The 23060-nt window shown below is 39.7% G+C and overlaps 1 protein-coding gene across 1 annotated transcript; it reads right to left on the reverse strand.

Annotated features, from left to right (window-relative positions):
- Window positions 1–21651: 21651 nt before the first annotated feature.
- Window positions 21652–22801, reverse strand: LOC116139936 (disease resistance response protein 206-like). Its single transcript, XM_031425580.1, has one exon. The coding sequence runs from the start codon at window positions 22716–22718 to the stop codon at window positions 22161–22163; it is 558 nt and encodes a 185-aa protein (XP_031281440.1). The 5' UTR covers window positions 22719–22801; the 3' UTR covers window positions 21652–22160.
- Window positions 22802–23060: the final 259 nt, after the last annotated feature.

The raw sequence follows: 23060 nt of genomic DNA on the forward strand, positions 1-23060 counted from the left end.
GTTCATTACAGATCGAGGATTGTACTACTACAAGGTCATGCTTTTGGTTTGAAAAATGCTGGGGCAACCTACCAGTGTCTGGTTAATCGCATATTTTTCGAGCAGATCGGAAATATAATGGAAGTCTATGTTGATGACATGCTTGTCAAGTCACGTGTCGCTTCAGATCACATAGCCAATCTCGTAGAGATGTTTGACATACTCTGAAGATATAGAATGAAGCTTAATCCTCTCAAATGTTCGTTTGAAGTATCCTCAGGGAAATTCCTAAGGTGTATGGTTAACCATCAGGGAATTGAAATCAACCTTGAAAAGATTCTCCTGGATATGAAAAGTCTCACTAATCGAAAGCAAGTTTAGAGCTTGAATAGGAGAATATCGGTTCTCAGTTACTTCATATTAAAAGCAATAGATCGTTGCTTGCCATTCTTCCATATACTAACGACCAACAAGAAGTTTAAATGGACTTCAGAATGTGAACAGGCCTTCTAGAGTATAAAAGAGTATCTGGGAAAGCCACATTTTCTGTCCAAGCCTCTTCCTAAGGAAATCTTATTTCTCTACTTGTTCGTCTCTCAGTATAAGGTCAGTGCAGCTCTCATTCAGGAAGAAAGCAGAGCTCAGTGGCCGGTATATTATACGAGCAAGTGACTACTGGACATCGAAATACGATATCCAGAGATGGAACGATTGGCTTATGCCCTGCTGATCGCTTCCAGAAAGTTACGACCTTATTTCCATGCTCACATTGTCCATGTTTTGACCAACTACCCACTCAGATCAGTTCTTCAGAAGCCAGAGGCCTCAGGTAAGTTACTCAAGTGGGCTATGGAACTAAGTCAGTTCTATCTGTATCACAGACTGAAGACAACAGTTAAAGGGCATGTTATTGCTGATTTTATTTCAGAGTTCTCTTACTAGCCAGATCAGGAACCCGAACAGTCAGCCAGCAGGGTTGTCCAAGAAACTGTTTAGAACCTAACAACCTGGAGTGTCTATGTTGATAGGTTTTCGAACAGAAGAAGAGTGGGAGCTAGTTTCCTGCTCCTTAGTCCCGAATGGACCTGTATTCATGGAATCCTCATGTTTGGGTTCAAAGCTACAAGTAATGAGGCTGAATATGAGTGCTATTTATTGGCCTACGACCAACAAGAGAAATAGGGTCAGACACAATTGACATCAATAGTGACTCCCAACTGGTTGTCAATCAGATTTTGGGAGAATATCAAGTTGAAGAAGAAAACATGATCAACTATCTAAATAAAGCCAATGTCATACTACAGCCTTTCAAGCATTATAAGATCAAACAAATCTCGAGAGACAGTAACTTTATCGCAGATGCTTTGGCAAAAATAGCCTCATTGCTGGATTCTGATGCTCCAGACAATATTCCAGTTTGGTATATCGAGGTTCCTAGCATCAGCTCACCTGAGCAAACCATAGCTGTAATCGAATCAACTTCGTAGATGACTTCGATCGTTCAATATCTCCAAGATGAGACTCTGCCTACTGGTAAGACTGAGGCGAGACTCTTGCGAACTGCTTGTTACACACTTATCAGGGATCAATTGTATAAGTGAGGGTTTAACACTTCCCTCCTCCAATGTGTAACCAATGATGAAGTAGACTACATCATGAAAGAGGTACATGAAGGGACTTGCGGTAATCACACTATTGCACAATCTCTTGCCAATAAGATCATCCGTCAGGGATATTATTTGCCCCTACTTCATGAGGATACTTTCAACTTCATAAAGAAGTGTGACAAGTGCCAGAGGTTTGCGAATATCACGTGAGCTCTTTCCCACCAGCTATCAACAATGACCAGTCCTTGGCCATTCTCTATGTGAGGAATTGATCTCATCAGGCCCATGCCAATTGGTAAACGAGGCGTCAAGTATGCAATGGTCGCAGTAGATTATTTCACTAAGTGGGTTGAAGCAGAGCCTTTGGACGTGATCACTATAAAAAAGCTTAAAGACTTCGTCTTCAAGAATATAATGTGTCGCTATAGGATTCCTCATACACTTATCTTTGATAATAGGAAGCAATTCGACAACGAGGAATTTAAGTAGTTTTGCGACGAGTTGGGGATTTATAAGAAATTCACCTCAGTAGCAAGAACACAAGCCAATCAAGTTGAAGCTGTCAACAAGATTATTAAGCACACGTTGAAGGCCAAGCTTGGTGTAGCCACGGGCGATTGGGCTAATGACCTCCTAGAAGTCCTATGGGCATATAGAAAATCTCTGAGAACCTCTACTTCAGAAACACCCTTCTTGCTAAAATATGACTATGAGGCGATGGTTCTAGTGGAAGAAGGAATTGGTTCATTTTGGAGGGATTTTTTCAATGAAACAGATAACGAGGCACTCTTGCGTGCAAGTCTGGACTTAGTTGAAGAAGACCGCAATAAGGCTCGGTTAAGGATAACTTCCTATCAGTAGTGGGCAAAAAGATTCTTCAGCTCTAAGGTCAGGAGAAAAGATTTCTGGGTTGACAACCTGGTTTTGAAAGAAGTCCTTCTTGGCACAAGGGAACCAACTGCAAGGGTATTAGGACCAAACTGAGAAGGTCCATATCTCATCGCTAAGGTAATACGACCTGGGGCATATCATCTCAAAAGGCTTAATGGTTTCGAAGTGCCGCGAGCTTGGAATGCTGAACACCTTCGCCCTTATTATCAGTAATTCCAAACTCGCTTATGGTTTTGATCATTTTTACTTGTAAAGTTCTTGTAGTTGTAAATTTCATTAATAAGATTATCCTAGTTCTTTTCAAAGAAACACTTGTGTCATGATTTGAAGTCTTTAATAATCTTGTTATTTATCATTTTTTGCGAGTTCGATGATCAGATATGTTATATTTGTTTTGTGAAGTGCTTAAGTATAAAAGTACTATCACAAGTAGTAAAAAAAGTTCCTTTATATATGTTTGATAAATGTGTACAAAGAAGCGATCAAGAATTGCAAGAAAGAGAGTAGGAAGGACTTAAAGCAAATAGGGAAGAAATCACTGGTCTTTGTTCCTAGGACCCTTGGCAGCAACCCCTTGATCCTCTGGTTGATCGCAGACCTTTGGATCATTTGTTCGACCTACAGGAATGCCTACATCTGACTGATCGTCTTTCGAGGGAGGTTCTTGTTCCTCTTACTGTTCGACATCTTCGGCTTTGAGCATGAAACAAGAGTGGCCTAGCAATCATCCGAGAGGTCCATTTCAGGATTCCTAGCCCGCATCGAATAGCTTGGATTGCCCAGTGAGCAGCGTTCATCTCAAGCTTGAGACTTTGCAGCTACATTTGCTCGGTTAATGAAGCAACTCGCCCTTGAAATAGCTCGAGGTCCATCTCCAACGCCCTCTTCTGCTTTTCAGTGTTTTCCCATAGCCGAGCTTGATTCTCCTCTACCACCTTTGCGTGATCAGAACTCACTTGCAACTTCTTTTCTCTCTCGCCCAACTCTTTGGTGAGCCTTGCCAAGTTTGTTGGAGCCTTTTATTGTCTGCATCTTTCTTCTTGAGCTCTACCTTCTAAAAGTCCACTGCTCAAATAGCAGTGTCTCTTTTGGTCAACTACTGATCCGCCTGGATGCGAGCCGCTTTTGCTTCTGCATCTACAACCGCAAGATCCTCCTTCAGCTTGGCATTCTCTTATTTTAGCTTGTGGAGTCTGCCAGTAGAGTCCATGTCGCTCTTTTGCTAGGCCACGGTCAGTGCGTGGAAGGACTACACAAGAAAAGAGCCAAGAGTTAGTTTTTTTAAGATCTTAAAAAGCTAAGAGATCAGTTGGTTCTAAAAAGTTCTCAAAGAGAATTGACTGCTTTACTTGACTTAGCAACTAGAGCGCAGTGGCCACCTAGTCAGAGGGTCGAGAAGCCACAAACTCATTAAAGGCTATGGCAAGTTAGCATTCTAGTAGGGTCTATACCATCGGCTGCAAGTGTTCTGGTAGTTGCCCTAGTGAATCCAACACTAATGGGTCTAACCTCAAAGAGGCAGGCACCTCTTCAGCCAGTTGTTTCTTGCTCTCCTCTGGGCAGTTGTGGTCGTTCCCTCTCCCCTACCTAAACTCTCGGGGGGCATCTAGAGTGTCGAGGCATCCTTCAAGGGCATCCTCGAGCGAAAGACATGGTAGGGCCGAGTTCTTTCTGGCACCACCCCGAGGCCCTCTGGTTCAGACTCTGACTCCTCCTCGGTGGGTAGTTGCTTTCTCTTTGTGGTCTTCTGACCCATGGTCTTCTTCTTCACAGTGCGAGCAGTTGCAGGCTGGGAAGCTTTTTCGCATCGCTTCGTGGTTGGTTGCCTTTTGGCGTCGATCTGTATCCTTCCCGTGGGGACATTGTAGAAGGCCACTTTAGGCAGTTCAATCGGGTCAATCCTGGGGAATGTGAATCCCCTAGTTCTTCTCGATGTCCTCAGAACCCTTGGTGACATGGTTGCTGTGTGACAAGAAAATGTGTCAGCAAAGAGAGCTTTTAATAATGAAGATAAAGTTCTCTTGCATGGGAAGGTACTTACGAATTGGAGCTTCAAAGGACGCTTTGGGGTTAAAGAAACCATATTTTCATAACTTGGCGGTGGTCATGAGCAGCTTGCGACTTTGGTCAGGCAGTAGACCAAATGCCTCAATACGGCTAAGGTTTGCTAGAGCCGATAACCTAGTCGTCTTGTTTCCTGCAAGAAAGCGAAGGGCACGTTAGCCTTACTTATTAAGGAAAGAATAAAGATAAGGGATAAACAATTTGGAAATTAAAGGGAAAACCTACTCGGCTCTCTAAATTTACAAACACCATCATATTTGAAGAAGAAATATTTGGTTTTGTAAGCCTTAATGTTGTTGGGGTAGCCAAATATCCCTCCCTTGATCGTCAATCGTTTTGAGAGTTAATATGAATCTTATCTTTACTCTTTTTCAAATAGTATGCATAACCAAGCTCCACAGTTGTCAGCTCACTGAGTCTATGTTTGCTACATGTGATAAACATAGTGACCACTATCATATACGCATTGGGTGTCAACTGAAATGGTGTGACCTCGAAGTGGTCAAGAATTGACCTGATGAAGTGGTGAAAGGGTATCATCACCCTCTGAAGGGTCCTAAGCAGTGTGTGACCTATACTGGTAGATGTTTACGTTGATCGCAAACTAATCTACCGCCTTTTGAATTTTGTCTACAGTGGCTGTTGATGGTGCCACCTGTCTGGGACCCACTAAGGTGCCCGATGGTTGCAAGCTTGTTCCTTCGACTGCTCTTACCTCAGGAACATCCATTGCTCTTAAAGTCTGAAAATGTGCGACATACAGAAATGGTACGCATTATCTCGTACAACGACTTATAAGAACAAAAAGAAACCTTAGTTTCTCTCCTTTAACCCTAAAAATCCTAAAAAATCTTAAGGATGATTTCCCAAAGATTTGTGCCCTATTTTTTAGCTTTTAAAAGTGTTCCATCTTGAACACTGCCTGCAAATGTGCATTGTGTAATCCTAGCTGAAATCTACTCCTACCATTACTGTGAAAAACTGAGTTTTTCTTAACAGAAATGAAAAAGAGAAAAGAAGAAGAAATTTTATTTACCTTTGGATTACTGGGAGTGAACGTTCTGTCATAGTGACGAGTGCGCATCAACCAGGAAGAGAATGAACTGATTTCTTGAGTATGAAAATGCTATTTTCTCTCTCTGGAAATGCAAGTTCTGTGAAAAATGTGGAATGAGCTTAGGGTTTTATAAGGAAGAAGGTGACGATTGGCTTCCCTTGCAAGCGACGTTTGGGCGTGTCACATTCCTAGCCATTAGATGTAACCACGTGTCGTCAGTCCTCGTGAAGAGTAACATTCACGCTTCATGGAGATTAATTGACGTTTCCCTCCGTTGGAGACACCAAATGTCGGTGTGGTTATCTGATTCGCATTTAATACGCCCTCATCCGCACTTAATGCTTTAAAATTGAATGTCGTTTCAGTATGGATTGCATTTAATGCTCATGGCTGACACTTATGGCGCAAAGACATATTTGTCAGATAAAACTTATTTTATTGTCCAAGACAGCTATCAAGTGCAATGGATATCATCAGAAGAGGTCGTTAAAAAAAAACACTCTTCCTCATATATCAAACTTGGAGTGAAGTGATTTTTAGCTTTCGATAGTAAAATACTCTGAGTAATTTCAGGTCGCGGATGATAGATAGAGTTCGAAATACCTCAATATAGCACCCGGTAGGATTTGACATAGGTCGCTGAACCTTTTGGGACAATCACCCAGGTTGCTTGTGTAACTCTCGGAGATCCATGTCATAGCCTCCATTCTATTCGTTGATCAAGTGGAGTCATCAACCTTGTTTCGTTCAGGCTGTTCTCAACTGATAGTTTGAGTAGATGCTCTTCAAAACAAGTTAGGTCGTGGCTTAAGAACTGGGGAGCTTCTGTTATGCCTAAAAAATCAAGGTTGATGCGAGCTTACATCAGCAAACACCAATAAGAGTTCAAGAAGGCTTTGTGTCATCCAGGAGTTGCCATGTCATCAAAAGACGAAAAGAGTATAGCTATCATTAGCTTGGCAGACTCAAGCTTTATCTACGAGTGGATGGGAGTCACCCACCTGTTCAAGCCCTGCGTAATTTGAGGATATCGGTTGTGTAATCAACCAATGAGAAGCATAGTAGAAATTGTACTACACCTGCTCATGTGCAGACTTGTAATTAGTACCCTGAAACCTTCTACTATAAATAGAGGGCTCCCCCTCCCATTTTCGAGATTCTAATAAGAAACCCACATTCTGATTGTAACCTTTTACTCTCAAAACACAGATAGCCTGTGAGAAAGAGACTGACTTGATATTCTATCTGAATAAGCAGTCACTTGCACCTTTGCTCGCTATTTGCTGTACGCAACCTCCTATAACCTCATAAATATATAAAAGAACAGTGGATGTAGAACTCGCTTTAAGCATCCGAACCACTTTAAAAACCCTCTTCCATTTACTTCATTGCATTTTCCATTCACATGTAATTTCTAAGTCAGCTTAGCACTTTGCAAATGTGAACCGTTGGTGTCAAAATCCAGCATCAACACAACCCAAATAACATCATAAACTTCATGATACCACCAAATGATGAACAACAAGTAATGATATCTGCAGCTATTTGATAAACCCTTCTCAAGCTATTCTTTATGTGCAATTCTTGCAATCAGTGTGCCTAACTTTCTGCATCAAAATGTAACCCCACCTAGTAAAAAGACATTAGACAAATTAATAAAAAAAAAAGTCGACATATGTCATTAAAACATTAAGAATAACATAGGGACGGCTAGCATATATCATTTGCATAGCAAATGAACAAGGTAGTTAAGTATAAAATTTAGCAAGTCTCCAACATTAGTAAGTAAAAGTCACAGACCTCTAGGTGAATTAATTCAACTTATAAATAATGCAAGCATTGGGGTACATAATTGAATTTAAGAGAATTTTTCAGAACTGGAAGGTATTATCCAACTAATTGAGAGGCCATGATGGAGGTGTGAAGGAATACAAGGTTTCAACCAAATTCAGGTCCATGACTAGGAAGTACCAATTTCCATGCTAAACCTAAACTAAGATTATGGTGGGAAACGATCTTACTGGAACTAAGTAGCAGATCAACATCAAATCATAGACTAATTGCTTAAAAGTTACATAGACTAATTGCTCAGTAGATAACATTCATTTTACATTAAGTAAATCAAAATTCTAGTTGTTATGTTTTCTACTGTAATTGGACTTAGAAATTAGTATGGAAAATATAATAAAACCATCAACAAGTCACTCTCAACAACCATCATCAGGAATAAAAATTGTTTTTTTAAACAATTCATCAATATTTGTTCATACCACACACTTATCAATAACACTACGGACACCGAAATATTAGCACCGAATTTCTGTACCGGCCGACGTGGAACGTGTTTCTCCATTTCTTTATAATTTTTTATAGTGAACGGCCGTTCATCAAATTTGGACGGCAGTTCACTCACATGGACGCCCGTCCATGTTATATGGACGGGCGTCCATATGCAAGGGACGGCCGTCCATATAATATGGACGACCGTCCCTATTAAAATAAAATAAAAAAATTTGTAAAAGCTTAGGGACGGTCGTCCATCCATTATGGACGGCCGTCCATATAATATGGACGCCCGTCCCTGTTAAAATAAAATAAAAAAATTTACAAAAGCTTAGGGACGGCCGTCCATCCATTATGGATGGCCGTCCATTAATTTTGGAGCTCTTCTTCTTCTTCTTCTTCTTCTTCTTCTTCTTCTTTGCTCCACTCCATCCCTGTAACACCTCAAATCCACTAAAGGTTATTTTTGTTTTGTTTATGCTATAATTCAGTGGGAGGAACCCATAATTAGAATCAGAAAAACTTACCCCAATAGAAGAAAAACCCATAATTAGAATCAGAAAAACTTACCCCAATAGAAGAAAAACCCATAAGCGAAGAGCTCCAAATAGATCTGCAAATAAACACTTTTTCTCTGAAATGAAAGCTGAATAAGAATCAAATTCTACGAAATAAAGATCAGAAAGAACAGAATCTCATAAGAATAAAAGTCATCAAAATAATAAAAAATATATAAATATAAAGTTCACAACTTTCTCTTAATCTCTCTGTATCTTTCTTCTTCTTGTCTTTTGGCAATTATGGGCAAATGGGAAGACAAAGACTTTAAAGTTGTTCTTCTTAGTTGAAAATGTTTTAAACTTACAGTGAACTTTAGTCTGTCTCTTGTAGTCTGTTTCATCTGTATTTTTGTTTTGTTTATGCTGTAATTCAGTGGGAGGATTAGGATTGCTGCAAAATGGATTTGAGATGTTACAGGGATGGAGTGGAGCGAAGAAGAAGAAGAAGAAGAGTGAAGAAAGTGTTTTTTTTTTTTTTAAAGTATGGACGGCCGTCCAAAATTTATGGACGGTCGTCCCTAGATTTTTTTTTTTATTTTCATATTTTGTTCATTTTACTTATGGACGGGTGTCCATTAAATGGGGATGCCCGTCCCTGGTATATGGAACCCCCGGGCGTCCATGTGAATGAACGGCCGTCCAAACTTGATGGATGGCCGTTCACTCGAAAAAAATGTTAAAAAAATCAGAGGCGTGTTACACATAGGCCGGTATAATATTTTGGTGCAAAAATCCCGGTGTCTGTAGCATTATTGCACACTTATTACAGTCAATATCTAGAAAGAATCTGGAATTTCCTTGTTGATGCTTGATTTTGACACCAACAACCTCACACGTGCAAAGTGCTAAGAGAGTCTTAGAATTTAGATGTGATTAATTTGAATGAAGATAAAGTTATAACAAAGTGCAAAGACTAAATAATAAATAAGACAGTGAGAATTTTATAGTGGTTCGAATGCTTAAAGCGATTTTTATAGCCACTATTGCCTTTTATATAAGTGTTCTTGGTTATTAGCCAAATTACAAGAGATTGCGAACAGCGAACAAGAGTGCAAGGATTGTGTATTCAGAGAGAAATATTAAGTGAGTCTCTTTCTGGTGGATTGTCTTTGCTATTTGTGATTATGAAAATCAAAGATCTCGATTTTATGAGGGGGAGTCCTTTATTTATAGCTGCTGAATTCAAGGTAATGATTACAAGTCTGCAAGTAGGTAGGTGCTGTGCAAGTCTTTCCTTACATCCCATTGGCTGATAACTTAGGAGATATCCTTAAATTATTTAGGGCTTGGACATCTGTACAAACCTCATTTATTCACAGACAAAACTTGAATTTGTTGGGTTGGTGATAGTCATATTCTCTCTGTCTTGGGGCGACGTGAAATATTCTAGATAGTGCAAAACCTTCATAAACTCTGATTGATGCTTACTGATGTGAGCTTACGTCAGCCCTGATTTTAGGCATAATAAAAGCTCTCCAGTTCTTAAGATTCAAGGAATCGGACCTTGAGAACTTCATGATTATGTCGTGCCCTGACCTGTCTTTAGAATTGTTTGCTTGAACTGAAAGCTAAGGGTAGCCACATTGTTGTAGATGACGTGAAGCTAACTACTTGATCTAACTAACGAATTGAGTGTAGGTTGTGATTTGTACTTTGAGAGCAACACAGGCGACTTGACATGATTATTAATAGAGATCTACCAACTTGAGCTTGATCTTGTCATGTGCTATCGGGATGTGTTTTGAACTTCAATTGTCATTCACAACCTGAAAACGCTTAACATATTTTGCTATTGAAAATTATGGAACATCTTGTTTTGTGTTTGAGTATGACATGTTGGATAAATGTCTTTTTTGAACAACCTTTTCATATGTTATCTGTTACGCTTGACAGCTGGCTTATTTAATAAAATAAGCTTTATCTGATAGATGTGTCTCTGCGCCCAATAAGTGTCAGCCAAGAGCATTAAATACAAGCCATGCTGAAACGACATTCCCTTTTGGTGCATTAAATGCGGATGAGGGCGCATTTAATGTGGAGGAGATAATCATGCTGGCGTTTGGCTTTTTCAATGAAGAAATGTGCCGGTTGATTTTCACGAAGCGTGGCAGGTACTCTTTGCATAGATTGATGACACATCATCACAATCTATGGCTAGGAGCGTGTTCTCGCCCAAATGTCACTTATAAAAGAAACCAAATGTCGTCTTTCACCCCTACTCTTGCCCTAACTTCCTAGAAAAACTCAGATTTTTTAGAGAGAAAGAAAGCGTTTTTAGTCTTCAAAAAATCCTTTCTTCTTCTTCTAGTTCATGCGAACCCAACGCCATAACAAAGCACCCGTTCCAAGCAACCAAGAGGTAAAAAAAATTCTTCCTTTTTCTTTTTTTTTTCCATTCTTGCAAAAAATCATTTTTACAGTCATGGTGGCTATGGGTGTCTGGTAGGCTTAGACAGGAAGCATTTCTAGGTAGTGTTCGAAAGAAACACTTAAGGGTTCAAAACTTAGGGTAAAGAGTCTTAGAAGATTATTCTTAAGAGTTTTTAGGGTTTTTAGGAGCTTTGACGGCTATGGAAGACAAACCAAAGTTCTTTTACTATTTTGAGTTGTCATACGAGGTAGACTATTTAGGGTTTGAGTCTTCCCTAAATGTCATACTTTTATAGACTCTAAAGGCAACGAAGGTCCTTGAGACGAGAACAGCTGGAGAAACTTGGCACCTCGGCAGGTCCCAGAAAGGTGGTAAAATCTACTGTCACAACGAACAAGATCGAGAGTGCAGTAGACTAGTACGCGATTGACGTGGACATGTACCAACAGAGGTGCACACTGCTTAGGATCCTCTTGAAGGAATGACTTTGATCTCGGAAGCCACTTTCAAGTGAGGATACCCCTCCACCCTTACACCAGGTCGATCCTCGACCACTTCTAGATTGTTCCATTCCAACTGATGCCGAATGCATATATGATAGCTATTGGTATGTATATATCATTTGGTGAACATGGACTCGGGAAGCCAAAGACGCAGGAGCTCGTTTGTGCCTACATCTTAAAGAAGAGTAAGTACAAGGACTCGTACTACCTTTCTAAGCGATTAACGATCGAAGGAGGGATATTTGGTTACCCCAGTTATGTGGGGGCTTATGAGACCAAATATTTTTTTTTTCAAGTACGACGGTGTTTATAAATTTAAGGAACCAGGTAGGTTTTTCTTTCAATTTTCAGGTTGCTTGTCCTTTGAACTTAATTCTTTTTTAGACAATAAATTAACAAACTCTTTTCTTTGTAGAAAACAAAACAACCAAGTTGCAGCTGTTGAATAATTGTAGTCATATCGAAACATTTGGTTGACTTCTCGAACAAAGTCATGACACAAAGTTGCTCGTGACAACTGAGAATCTCCGAAAATATAGATTCTTTCCTCCTTACGCATACTTAGATAGTTCAGTTCATAAGTATTTCTTAAACAAAAAAAACCCAAGTCTTTTTATAGAATTAGACTATTTTTGTTGATGTGTTCGTATGCCATGCAGCAACCATGCAATCAAAGATGTTGAAGAAGTCTACGGGAATTACCTTTCCAAGGCTAAATCCGACTAGACTAGCTGGAGTGACTTCTAGCGATGTCCCTATAATAAGGACCTAAGCTAGTGCCAAAAGGAAACCAATTGTAGAGAGAAATGAAGAAGCTCCCCAACCTGCTATTGCTCGCCTGACGAAGAAGAAAACCACGGGTTTGAAGAAAAGGAGAGTAATACCAACTGAAGAATCTGAAACTGAGTCAGAAGACTTCAGAATGTTACCAGGTGGGCTACAGCCCTACCAACCTCTTTCCTTAAAGGTCGCTTCAGCCCTAAGAACTTCGCAAGGGAAGAAAGGCACGACCACTCAAGGGGAAACTGGCGAAGAGCAAATCGAAGAGGTCCCCACCACTTAAAGGCAAAGTCAAAGTCAAAATCTGCTCGACCTTCTAGGGCAGATGCCAGACCATATAAGACCAGTGGTCTTCACCCTTTTGGAGTGACAACTGACATCAACATTTGAGAGGTACGTGGCCTCCCGACCTTCTGACCTGGTGGCCATGACACTTCAAATGCAAAGCTAGGTAAAACAAAATTTTCTTTTCACGAACTTTTTTTTACAAGTCGGGTTCCCAAGTTTTTATTAAAAAAAAAAAACTCTTTATCCCTTTCTTTTGTAATCTCTGCTTGCTCTGAATGTTGCTCATAATAAGATGAAGATGAACTCTTTTAGAAAGCTTCATGAAATGAAGGAAGAGGTCACCAAATTGAAGCAAGCCCTTGCGATTTCAAATGAAGCAGCAAGTAACGCTCAACTTCAAGTAAGCACATATCTAGCAGAAAAGGGACTCTGCTCGATGAATAGTAGAGTTCCAGAAGCACGAGCTTCAAAAGAGGGACGACCAAACCAAAGAGCTCCAGATAACAATAGCGAAGCTCACTAAAGACCTAAATCAAAGAGAGAAGGAGTTGCAAGAGAGCATAAAGCGTGAGAAAGTGATAGAAAAGTCTCAAACTGAGCTATGGGAAACCTTAGAAAGGGATAGAAGGGCAAAAGACACAGAGCTCGAGATAGCTCATGGGCATATCACTTCGCTAACAAAGCAGATGAAGCAATTGAACTGTGAGTTGGAAAGGAAAGCTGCTCATTGGGCTTTGAAAATCATTCATAGCTTGCGGCTGAACAACCCAAATCTAGACATTTCTAACCTCCCCGAAGAGTATCAAGTAATTCTTGCATCAATGCAATCTTCCAAAGAGCAAGAAGATCAAGAATTTGTCCAAGAGGAAGATCAACATGAAACAGAAATCCCTGAAGATCAAGCAATCGATCTTGAGGTCATAGTAACCGAAGTCAGGGATTCTGATGCTCAAGCAAATGATTGACTTCTTTTCTATCTGTTTGCAAATAGTCTTTTTTATTTCCTTCTGCTTTTCTTTGTAGCTCTTTTGGTTGTCCATATATATATTTTTTGAAATATATAAATAGACTTTTGACCAATTGTGATAGCACTTTTATAGCTTAAGTACTTCACAAAAAAAATATAGCTCTTTTGATCGCAAAACTTGTAAAACATTGTAAATTATAAGATTATTAAAATTTGAGATTATGACACAAGTAATTCTTGAAGAAGAAGTGAGATAATCTTATTCACGACATTTACAAGTAAAATAGATTGCATAAGCTATACAAGAGTTTGAAATTACTGATAATAAGGGTGTAAATGCTCAACATTCTAAGCTTGCAGTACTTTAGAATCATTAGGCCTTTTAAGATAATACGTCCAAGGTCGTATCACTTTAGAGACACAATATGGGCCTTCCCAGTTAAGTCATAATACTCTTGCACTTGGTTCTTTTGTATCAAGAAGGACTTCTTTTAGAACCAGGTCGCTAACCTGAAAGTCTTTTCTCCTGACTTTGGAGTTGAAGAATTTTTTTGCCTGCTATTGGTTAGAAGCTATGCTTAACCGAGCTTTATTGCAGTGATTTAACTAAGTCCAGACTTGCATGCATAAATGCTTCATTATTTGATTCATTGTAAAATTCTTTTCGAAGTGAACCAGTTTCTACTTCCACTGGACCATTGCCTCGCAGCCATATGCCAATGAGAAATGAATCAAATACTTTCCAAAGTGAACCAGTAGCAAGCTTGGCATTCAATGTGTGCTTAATAGTTTTGTTGATAGTCTCAACTTGATCATTAGCTTGTGGTCTTGCTACTGAGGCAAATTTTTGGTTAATCCCTAGCTATTTGCAAAACTACTTGAAATCCTCATTGTTGAACTGTTTCCCATTATCCAAGATGAGTGTATGAGGAATTCTATAGCGACACATTTTGTTCTTGAAGACGAAGTCTTTGAGCTTCTTAGTGGTGATCGCGGCCAAAGGTTCTGCTTTGAACTACTTAGTGAAATAATCCATTATGACCACAACATTTTTTACACCACCCTAACTAGTTAGCATAGGACCGATGAGATCAATTCCCCATATAACGAATGACGAATGACTGGTCATCATTATCAACTGGTGGAAATGAGCTCGCGGGATGTTCGTGAATCTCTGGCACTTGTCACATTTTTTCACAAAGTTATAAGTTCATGAAGTAGGGGTCAATAATATCCTAGATAGATAATATTATTAGTAAGAGATCATGTAGCAGTGTGATTACTACAGATCCCTTAATATACTCTCTCATGATGTAGTCTGCTTCTTCATCTGTTACACATCGGAGGAGGGGAGTGCTAACAACTGATCTCTGATGAGAATGTAACGAGCAGCTCTAGTCTGCAAAAGTCTTGCCCCAGTCTTGCTGTTAGGAAGAATTCCTTCTTTGAGATACTGAATGATTGGAGTCATCCAAGACACGGATTCAGTTGTAGCCACTGTCTGGTCGGGTGAGTTGATATTGGGAACTTCGATGTATTTGATCAGGATACTATCTGATAGATCGAAGTCCAGTGATGAAGCTATCTTTGCTAAAGCATCTGCGATTGAATTACTATCTCTCGGGATTTGCTTGATCATGTAATGCTTGAAGGGCTTGAGTGCGGCCTTAGCTTTCTTCAAGTAACTAATCATATTCTTTTCTTTGGCTTGATATTCTCCCAAAATCTGATTACCAGTTGGGAATTGCTATTGATGTCAATCATATCTGATCCCATTTCTCTTGCTAGTCATGACTAGCAAATAACGTTTCATACTCGGCCTTATTATTTGTAGCTTTGAATCTGAACCTAAGAACTCCGTAAATGCAAGTTCCCTTAGGACTAATAAGTAGAAGGCCAACTTCGACTCTTCTTCTATTAGAAGAACCATTAACATAAAGACTCCAAGTTGACAAGTTTCAAACAGTTTCTTGGATGACTTCATTAGTTGGCTGTTTGGGTTCTTGATTTGGTTGATAAGAGAACTCCGATATAAACCAATGAGAACTTGTCCTTTAATAGCTGCTTTGATCTATAATGCAGATCAAACTGACTCAATTCCACAACCCACTTGAGCAATCTACCCAAGGCTTTTGGATTTTGGAGGACCTGCCTAAGTAGATAGTTAGTCAATACATGAATGGTATGGGCATGGAAGTAAGGTCGTAACTTTCTGGAAGCGATTAGCAAGGCATAAGCTAATTGTTCCAATTCTGGGTACCTTGATTCGACATCTAGTAATTGTTTGCTCATGTAATACACTAGCCACTGAATTCTATCCTCTTCCCGAATGAGAGCTACGTTGATCTCATACTGAGAGACGGACAGGTGGAGAAATAAAATTTCCTTGGGAAGAGGCTTGGACAAAAGAGGTGGTTTTCCAAGATGCTCTTTTATGCTCTAGAAGGCTCGTTCACACTCTAGAGTCCATTCAAATCTCTTATTGGCTTTGAGTATATTGAAAAATGGAAAACATCAATTTGTTGCTCTTGTTATGAAGCAACTAAGAGCCTCTGATCTCCAATTCAAGCTCTGAACTTGTTTGCAATTAGCAAGACTTTTCATATCTAAAAGAGCTTAGATCTTCTCGAGGTTGACTTCAATTCCCCGATGGTTAACCATATACCCTAGGAATTTTCCCAAGGATACTCCAAATGAACACTTAAGAGGGTTAAGTTTCATTCTATACTTTCAGAGTATATCGAACATTTCTGCTAGGTTAGCTATGTGACCTGAAGAGACATGCAACTTGGTTACCATGTCATCGACATAGAACTCCATTGATTATCTAATCTGCTCAGAAAACATTTTTCAGACCGAAGGGCATAACTTTATAGTAGTACAGTCCTCGATCTATGATAAACAAGGTATGCTCCTCGTTAGACGTGAACATCAAAATCTGGTTACACCCGAATAGACATTCATAAAGCTTAATAGCTCGTGCCTAGAAGTAACATCAACAAACTGATAAATTCTTGGTAGAGGGAAACTGTCCTTTGGGCAAGCTTTGTTGAGATCTATGAAATCAACACAAGTTTGCCACTTGCCGTTGGGTTTTTTCACCAAAACAAGATTGACGATTGAACTAGGGTAATGAGCTTCCTGAATGAACCTGATTAAGATGAGCTTATCTACCTCAACCTTAAGAGCTGTATAGCGCTCTGGGTCTATAGCTTTTCTCTTTTGGCAAATTGGTTTGAATTCATTATCAATGTTAAGTGCATGACATATAACATTTGGGCTGATCCCAGTCATGTCAGCATGAGTTCATACAAAAACATCTATATTTTGTATGAGGAAGTCTTTAAATCAAGTGCGAGCTAAGAGCTGAGATTGCTTCCGATTCTTAGTACATGAGTCGGCTCACTCTAGTTGATAGAAACCTTAGATAAAGTCTCAACTGGCCCACAATGGGAATACTCCTCTTGAACATGAAGATCAATACTGTCTTCCACTGGATCAGGCCGTGGTTCGATCTTGCTGATCGCCATTGCTTGTTTGGGAATACCCACATGCTTCCTTTTCCCTTTGCATATCATCTGCACTACTCTAATATAACAGTCGAGAGATTCACGTTGAGATCTCTTGACTTCCCCACACCCTATTTGAGTGGGAAACTTTATCTTTAGATGGTAAACGGAGGTGACAACCTTGAAATTATGTAGTGCAGGTCGTCACGGGATGGTAAAAGCTGATGGATAATCTACTAGCAGAAATTCTGTCATTTTGGTCACTTTGAGGATTTCTCCCAAAGTGACAGGAAGTGAAATTGTTCCTCTAAGAATCAGATGATCTCTTGTAAACCCATACAGAGGAATGGAGATAGGCTTCAAATCTTTCTTTTCTAATTGCATTTCCACGAAAGCTCACTGAAACAAGATATTCATGTTGCTCATATTGTCCACTAACATCTTGTGGATTTCGCACCTTCCTATTTAAGCCGCGATGACCAGTGCATCCTCATGAGGGTGATGCAGTCGTACCATGTCTTTTTTAGAAAAGGCAATCTCTTCTTCTCTGTACACCTTACTAGGTCGCGGTGCTAGATTTAAGACATTTAATAGCTTTTGCTAAGCCTCTCGAGCATATTTCTCCTAAGCACTTCGAGAGTTCCCAATGATATGTAGTCTCGCAAAGATAGTCCTTATTAGATGGAGACCCTTGCGACCTCGATGCTTCTTTCCATCGCCCTCTTGATCCTTCTTTCTAGTGGAAGTTAGACCATCAACATACTCCTTGAAGTGCCTTTTTTGAAGGAGGTCTTCAATTGCCTACTTAAGAGCTCGACACTCATTGGTATAATGCCCATTATCCTGATGGTAACGGCAATATTTCTTGTTGTTTCTTTTAGATGTGGGTTTTTTCATAGGCTTTGGCTCTCCAAACATATTAGTTTCTTCTAACTTATCTAGAATAACTGAAACTGATGCATTGAGCGAAGTAAATAGATCTGGATTACGATTGCGACAGGGAACTTGGGCATAGGATTTCTTGGGCTCAAACCATTGTTTCTTTCCCAATCTCTAATCGTCATTAGCCCATTTGCGATCAGGTCTTCTACTACTCTCCCCCCATTTTTTCTCTCTTCGACTGGAAGCACTGATTGAAAAGCTCTGGGTCGTGGCAACCTAAAGCTGTTAATAAATTTTATATTCTCAGATATTTTTCTATAAGGTTGTAGAAGCGAGTGAGAGAAATATTGTCCTCAGATTGTAGTTTCTTCCATAGCTCGGTTTGCAGGCGAACTCCAGCACTAATTAGAGTTCGAACTGAATCTTCAAGCGCATTAGCTACCTTATTCAGTTCCCTTGAAATCTGTCAATGTCGAACTAGAGGAATTCATTCTTCTCTTATTGTATGTTACTGAGATACTTTAATGGCATTGAGAACTTTCGATTGGCTTGGGAGTGTCTCAAAAATAACGAATTCATTTGTTGTCACGAGTTGATAAACCTTGGTGGAAGCAATTTGAACCAATGTTTAGCATGGGTAGTCAGAGTCACTTCTAAGTAGCAACATTTCGCCAAGTTGGAAACTTGGTGAAGCTCCATGAGGTCGTTAAAGTCATAAAGATGATCTTGCAGATTAGAATTCCCATCGAATGCTCTCATCTCGGGTATTCTAAATCTTGACGGGAGAGGAGCAGTCAAAACTGCTAGAGAAAAGGGAGACACCTTAGCGACCTGCCCTCGCTCATTCTGTTAAGCTTTAAGTTGATCCAAAGCTCACTATAACTCTTCTATTTAGAGGAAGCGGAGCCCTCTAAGGATAACTTTCCACAATATAGTTACATTCCCTATGATTGCGATCAAGGAAGGACTACAGGTCGGAATCTTCCCTGCCTTAGCTAGAGCCTTTGATGGGCCTTGACACATGCTGGCTGGAGCCCTGTGAAGGCACTGAATGACTTGGGGAGTTCTCCTATCTCTGCGGTGGTTAGAACCGACCCACAGATGGTGGATATTTCCCTCGCAGTGGTGGTTAGGACTATCATTCTGGCGATGCTGAGAATCTTCTTGCCGAGCACTCTTGTGGGGGTGCCCTTGTGATATGGCATGAGATGGCTCACAGTGCGACATACTGCCAAGTCTCAAAGCTACATGTATTCGCCCTGTCTCGTGACCACTATTCCCTGGCCCTTTAGAGCCTTTTGGCCCATGATTAGCCACTTGCTTTCCCTTTTCTTTGCACACTATAGTGTGCGTGGTATGAGCTTTTGCTCGTTTCCATGCTTTAGTATGACTTGATCCAGACGATCTAACCTTTGGTTCATCATTTGAAGAGTGTTGTTAAACCTTTCCAGATAATCCATAACAGCCGGATCTAGCTGAGAAGTTGAGGGGTTGCCCACTGTAGTACTTTGGGGAGGTGGAGTTACTTCGAGAGAGTAATCTCCTAAACTCGAGGGTCTCCTTGTTATTGGTGATAGTGCGCTCGGTTTCAAGACCTTGAGCCATAAGTTTACTAGTAAAACTGATTGATCAGTTAAAAATTCCAAATGAAGAGCTAATGTGAAATCTCGCCCTCCTTCTAGTGCCAAACTGTTGATGCTTGATTTTGACACCAACGACCTCGCACGTGCAAAGTGCTAAGAGAGTCTTAGAAATTACATGTGATTAATTTGAGTGAAGATAAGGTTATAACAAAGTGCAAAGACTCAATAATAAATAAGACAGTGGGAATTTTATAGTAATTTGGATGCTTAAAGCGATTCCTACATCCACTGTTGTCTTTTATATAAGTGTTTCTAGTTATTAGCCAAATTACAAGAGATCGCGAACAATGAATAGAAGTACAAGGATTGTATATTCAGAAAGAAATATTAAGCCAGTCTCTTTCCCGTAGGTTGTCTTTGCTATTTGTGATTATGAAAATCAAAGATCCTAATTTTTTAAGAGGGAGTCCTCTATTTATAGCTGCCGTATTCAAGATAATGATTACAAGTCTGCAAGTGGGTAGGTGCCGTGCAAGTCCTTCCTTACGTCCCATTGGCTGATAACTTAAGAGATGTCCTCAAATTATCTAGGGCTTGGATGGGTGTGCGGACTTCGTTCATTCACAGACATAACTTGAATCTGTTGGGTTGGTGACAACCGTATTCCCTCTGTCTTAGGGCAACGTGGTAGATTCTAGATAGTGCAAAGCTTTCCTGAACTCTAATTGGTGCTTACTGATGTGAGCTTACGTTAGCCCTGATATTTTAGGCATAACATTCTCTAAAATGTATAGCAATTTTTTTTTTTTTTTTTTTAAAAACTAAGAAGAACAACAAGATTGCTAAGAAATCTTACAAGGACATCCTGATTTTTTAACACTACCTGTAGAGAGCACCCAAACCACTCATCACTTCTGTTGTGACACCACTTTTTGGAGTCCCTACATAACAAAAAAACCTTGTCATTTCAATTTTTAACTAAAATGATTCGTTCAGTTCTTGAAGTTATGAAATTCAATAGAAATACCTGGAAAAAAAATGAGACTTAGGTTGCGAAGAGAGAGCTTCGAAGGTGGTTCTTGGAGAAAGAGTTGAAAGAAAAGAAACAGGCGTTACAAGATTTTGAAGGTTTAGGAGATGAAGGCAAATAATGTGCCTTCAAAACGCTCCATGATAGCATTATGCTTCGCATGGCTTTCACACTTGCACTGACTCTGAACCTTTGGTCATATTTCTTTCTTTCTTAAACTATCAATACACAGAAGATAGAGAGAAAAGCTATCTGTGTATAGCGCCAATAAATTTTCAGCCTTTGTTAGGATCCCACATCGAGATCTCACACCCTCCAAGTGTGGTACTTAAGCCTAGGGGCTCTTCGACCTATCAAGCCAATCTTTTGGGTTAGGCTCTCCTTTGGGCTTAAGTTCTAACATTGGTGCTTTCTTTGAGAGTTGGGCTGTGGAAAGGGCTACCTATGGCTAGATTAAGGTGTAGTGTGCTCTCCTTGGGAGTGGGTGCTGTATCGAATAACTGATAGGTGAGTGAAGCCGTCCAAAGGGGACAATGGCTACCATTGGGTCAATATCGATAGAGTGAAAGCCATCGTAGACGTCAGCTCTTGAAGGAGGGGGGGGGGGGGGTGTGCAATGTTAGGATCCCACATCGGGATCTCACACTCACCAAGCGTGGTACTTAAGTCGAGGGGCTCTTCCACCTATCAGGCCGGTCTTTTGGGTTGGGCTGTCCCTTAGGCTTAAGTTCTAACAACCTTTTATCTTCTTCCCAAAATTACCTACTTTCACCATACCATTCAAGGATAAGATAACCCCATTAAGGATGTTAAGTCGGTTTCCAAGTTGATGTTTGAGTGGTTTGTCGTTCATGGCTTAAAATATCTACCTACAAGTCGTCCGTTAATACAGAAACCCTCCAGTTGTAATGGTTAGTAATAGTTGGAAAAAACGACAAGCCGATATGTTTTATAATGTTCAATGGGAAAATCAATAAGACCCACCTAAGGTTTAAAGAACAATCAATCATTTACCAAACGTTTCAAAAACTAACACTAAGCTACCCATCCGTTAATAAAACAGTTTAGTTGTGCCTGGAGAATGCAGAGTTTCTTATCTATTGGTCACTGCTTAACCCAAAAAAACTAATAATATATCAGCCTCTGCATTATTGCATCTACAAACAAACATCAATTTCTTAGAGAATGATGTAAAATAAATTAAAAGTATCATAAACTAAACATATATAAAAGCAAAGGGCTAAAAATGGATAAATAATGATGAAGCTCTTATAGAAAGTACAAAAGTTGTACCAAGTTGAAATAGAATTATTCGATAACCATTAAACCTTTACCATTACCAACACTCGTACAAGTTAATAGTAATACGTAGCCGAAAGTAAACTTCTCCATCAAAGGCATCAGTCATCAAAGTGGCAATTCCTCTCGGCCATGAAGAAGTCAGCAGTTCCTCCAATAACTGAAATATCCTTTCTTGGTGGAAATTCATCTCTGATAAGATTCTTGGCGGAGAGTCTGGAGACCCAATAATTATATATACGTACGTAGTAAATACCAAAGTTAAGGCGCTAGATATCCCAAATTCCCAATATTTAAGGTTTTCTTTTCTTTTCTTTATCTCTACATAAAACTGATAGAGAGAGACAATTCACAGAAAAAAGAAAAACTCAAATTTCGTTAATTTGCGAATTGAAGCCAATACATTATTATTTATCCTCATGTTTGATCATGTTTTATTTGAAATATCATTTTACATGACTCCACAACGTGAAACATGAAAAACTTGTATTAAAAAGGGCAAAAAAATCACCAGCATTCATATAAACTGATATTAACGCGGACCCTAAAATATACTTCCCCCTCAAAGGCATCAGTCATGAAATTGGCAATACCTCTAGCCATGAAGAAGTCACCAGTTCCTCCAATCACTGGAATATCCCTAGTCTTTTCCAAGAATGGATCAGCCCCAGCTAAGGTTATGCTACCCTTGTGCCCTGTAGAATTGAACGTAAAAGAGAAACCAAACCAAGTATTAAAGGTGTGTTTCCCGTCATATAAATATAGCCCTTGTGCACGTCCAACTGGGGTTGAATGCAGATTGTTGTCTAAGGTAATAGGGTCATCGAACACAATTATGTCGCCAAAATGGGTTGGTTCGGCTAAGATAGTCTCGTTGCCCCAAGCCGGTGCAGCTACAATTGCTGAAGTTGCATTCTCCGCGTTCTGTCCATTGTAAAGTATGTCATGAAAGTAGACCACAAGCGTTTTACAAGGCTCACGTGATATCTTTTTCTGAGTGGCTGCAGAGGTAGAGATGACCAACAGGAGACAGAAGAGAAGTGAAATGAGTTTGGTAGATCCCATTTCTTGTTTTCAGCCAACTATGTGATAGATATGCAAGAAATGTATGCTTCGAGGATGTGGGGTTTCAATATATTTGTAGTGTTCTGAAGTGAGTGGATTTCCACCATTCCTTGTTAATCTCCTAGACCGGGTCACTTCTTATCCTACCAACTCTATGGAAATGGAGTTGACTAATTTAAGTTGCAGAATTATCTAATGCAAGTGGAGCCAATTAGGAAAACGTCAACATCCCTTCTCAATCCTCTTGGTCAGAATGGTGGCAAGAATTAGTATAAGTAGCTTGCACATTTTGGTAAATGAGACAATAGATAAATATACATTAATTAGAAACACTTCTTCCTG

This window comes from Pistacia vera, unplaced genomic scaffold, assembly GCF_008641045.1.
Source record: "Pistacia vera cultivar Batoury unplaced genomic scaffold, PisVer_v2 Contig36, whole genome shotgun sequence".
NCBI lineage: Eukaryota > Viridiplantae > Streptophyta > Magnoliopsida > Sapindales > Anacardiaceae > Pistacia > Pistacia vera.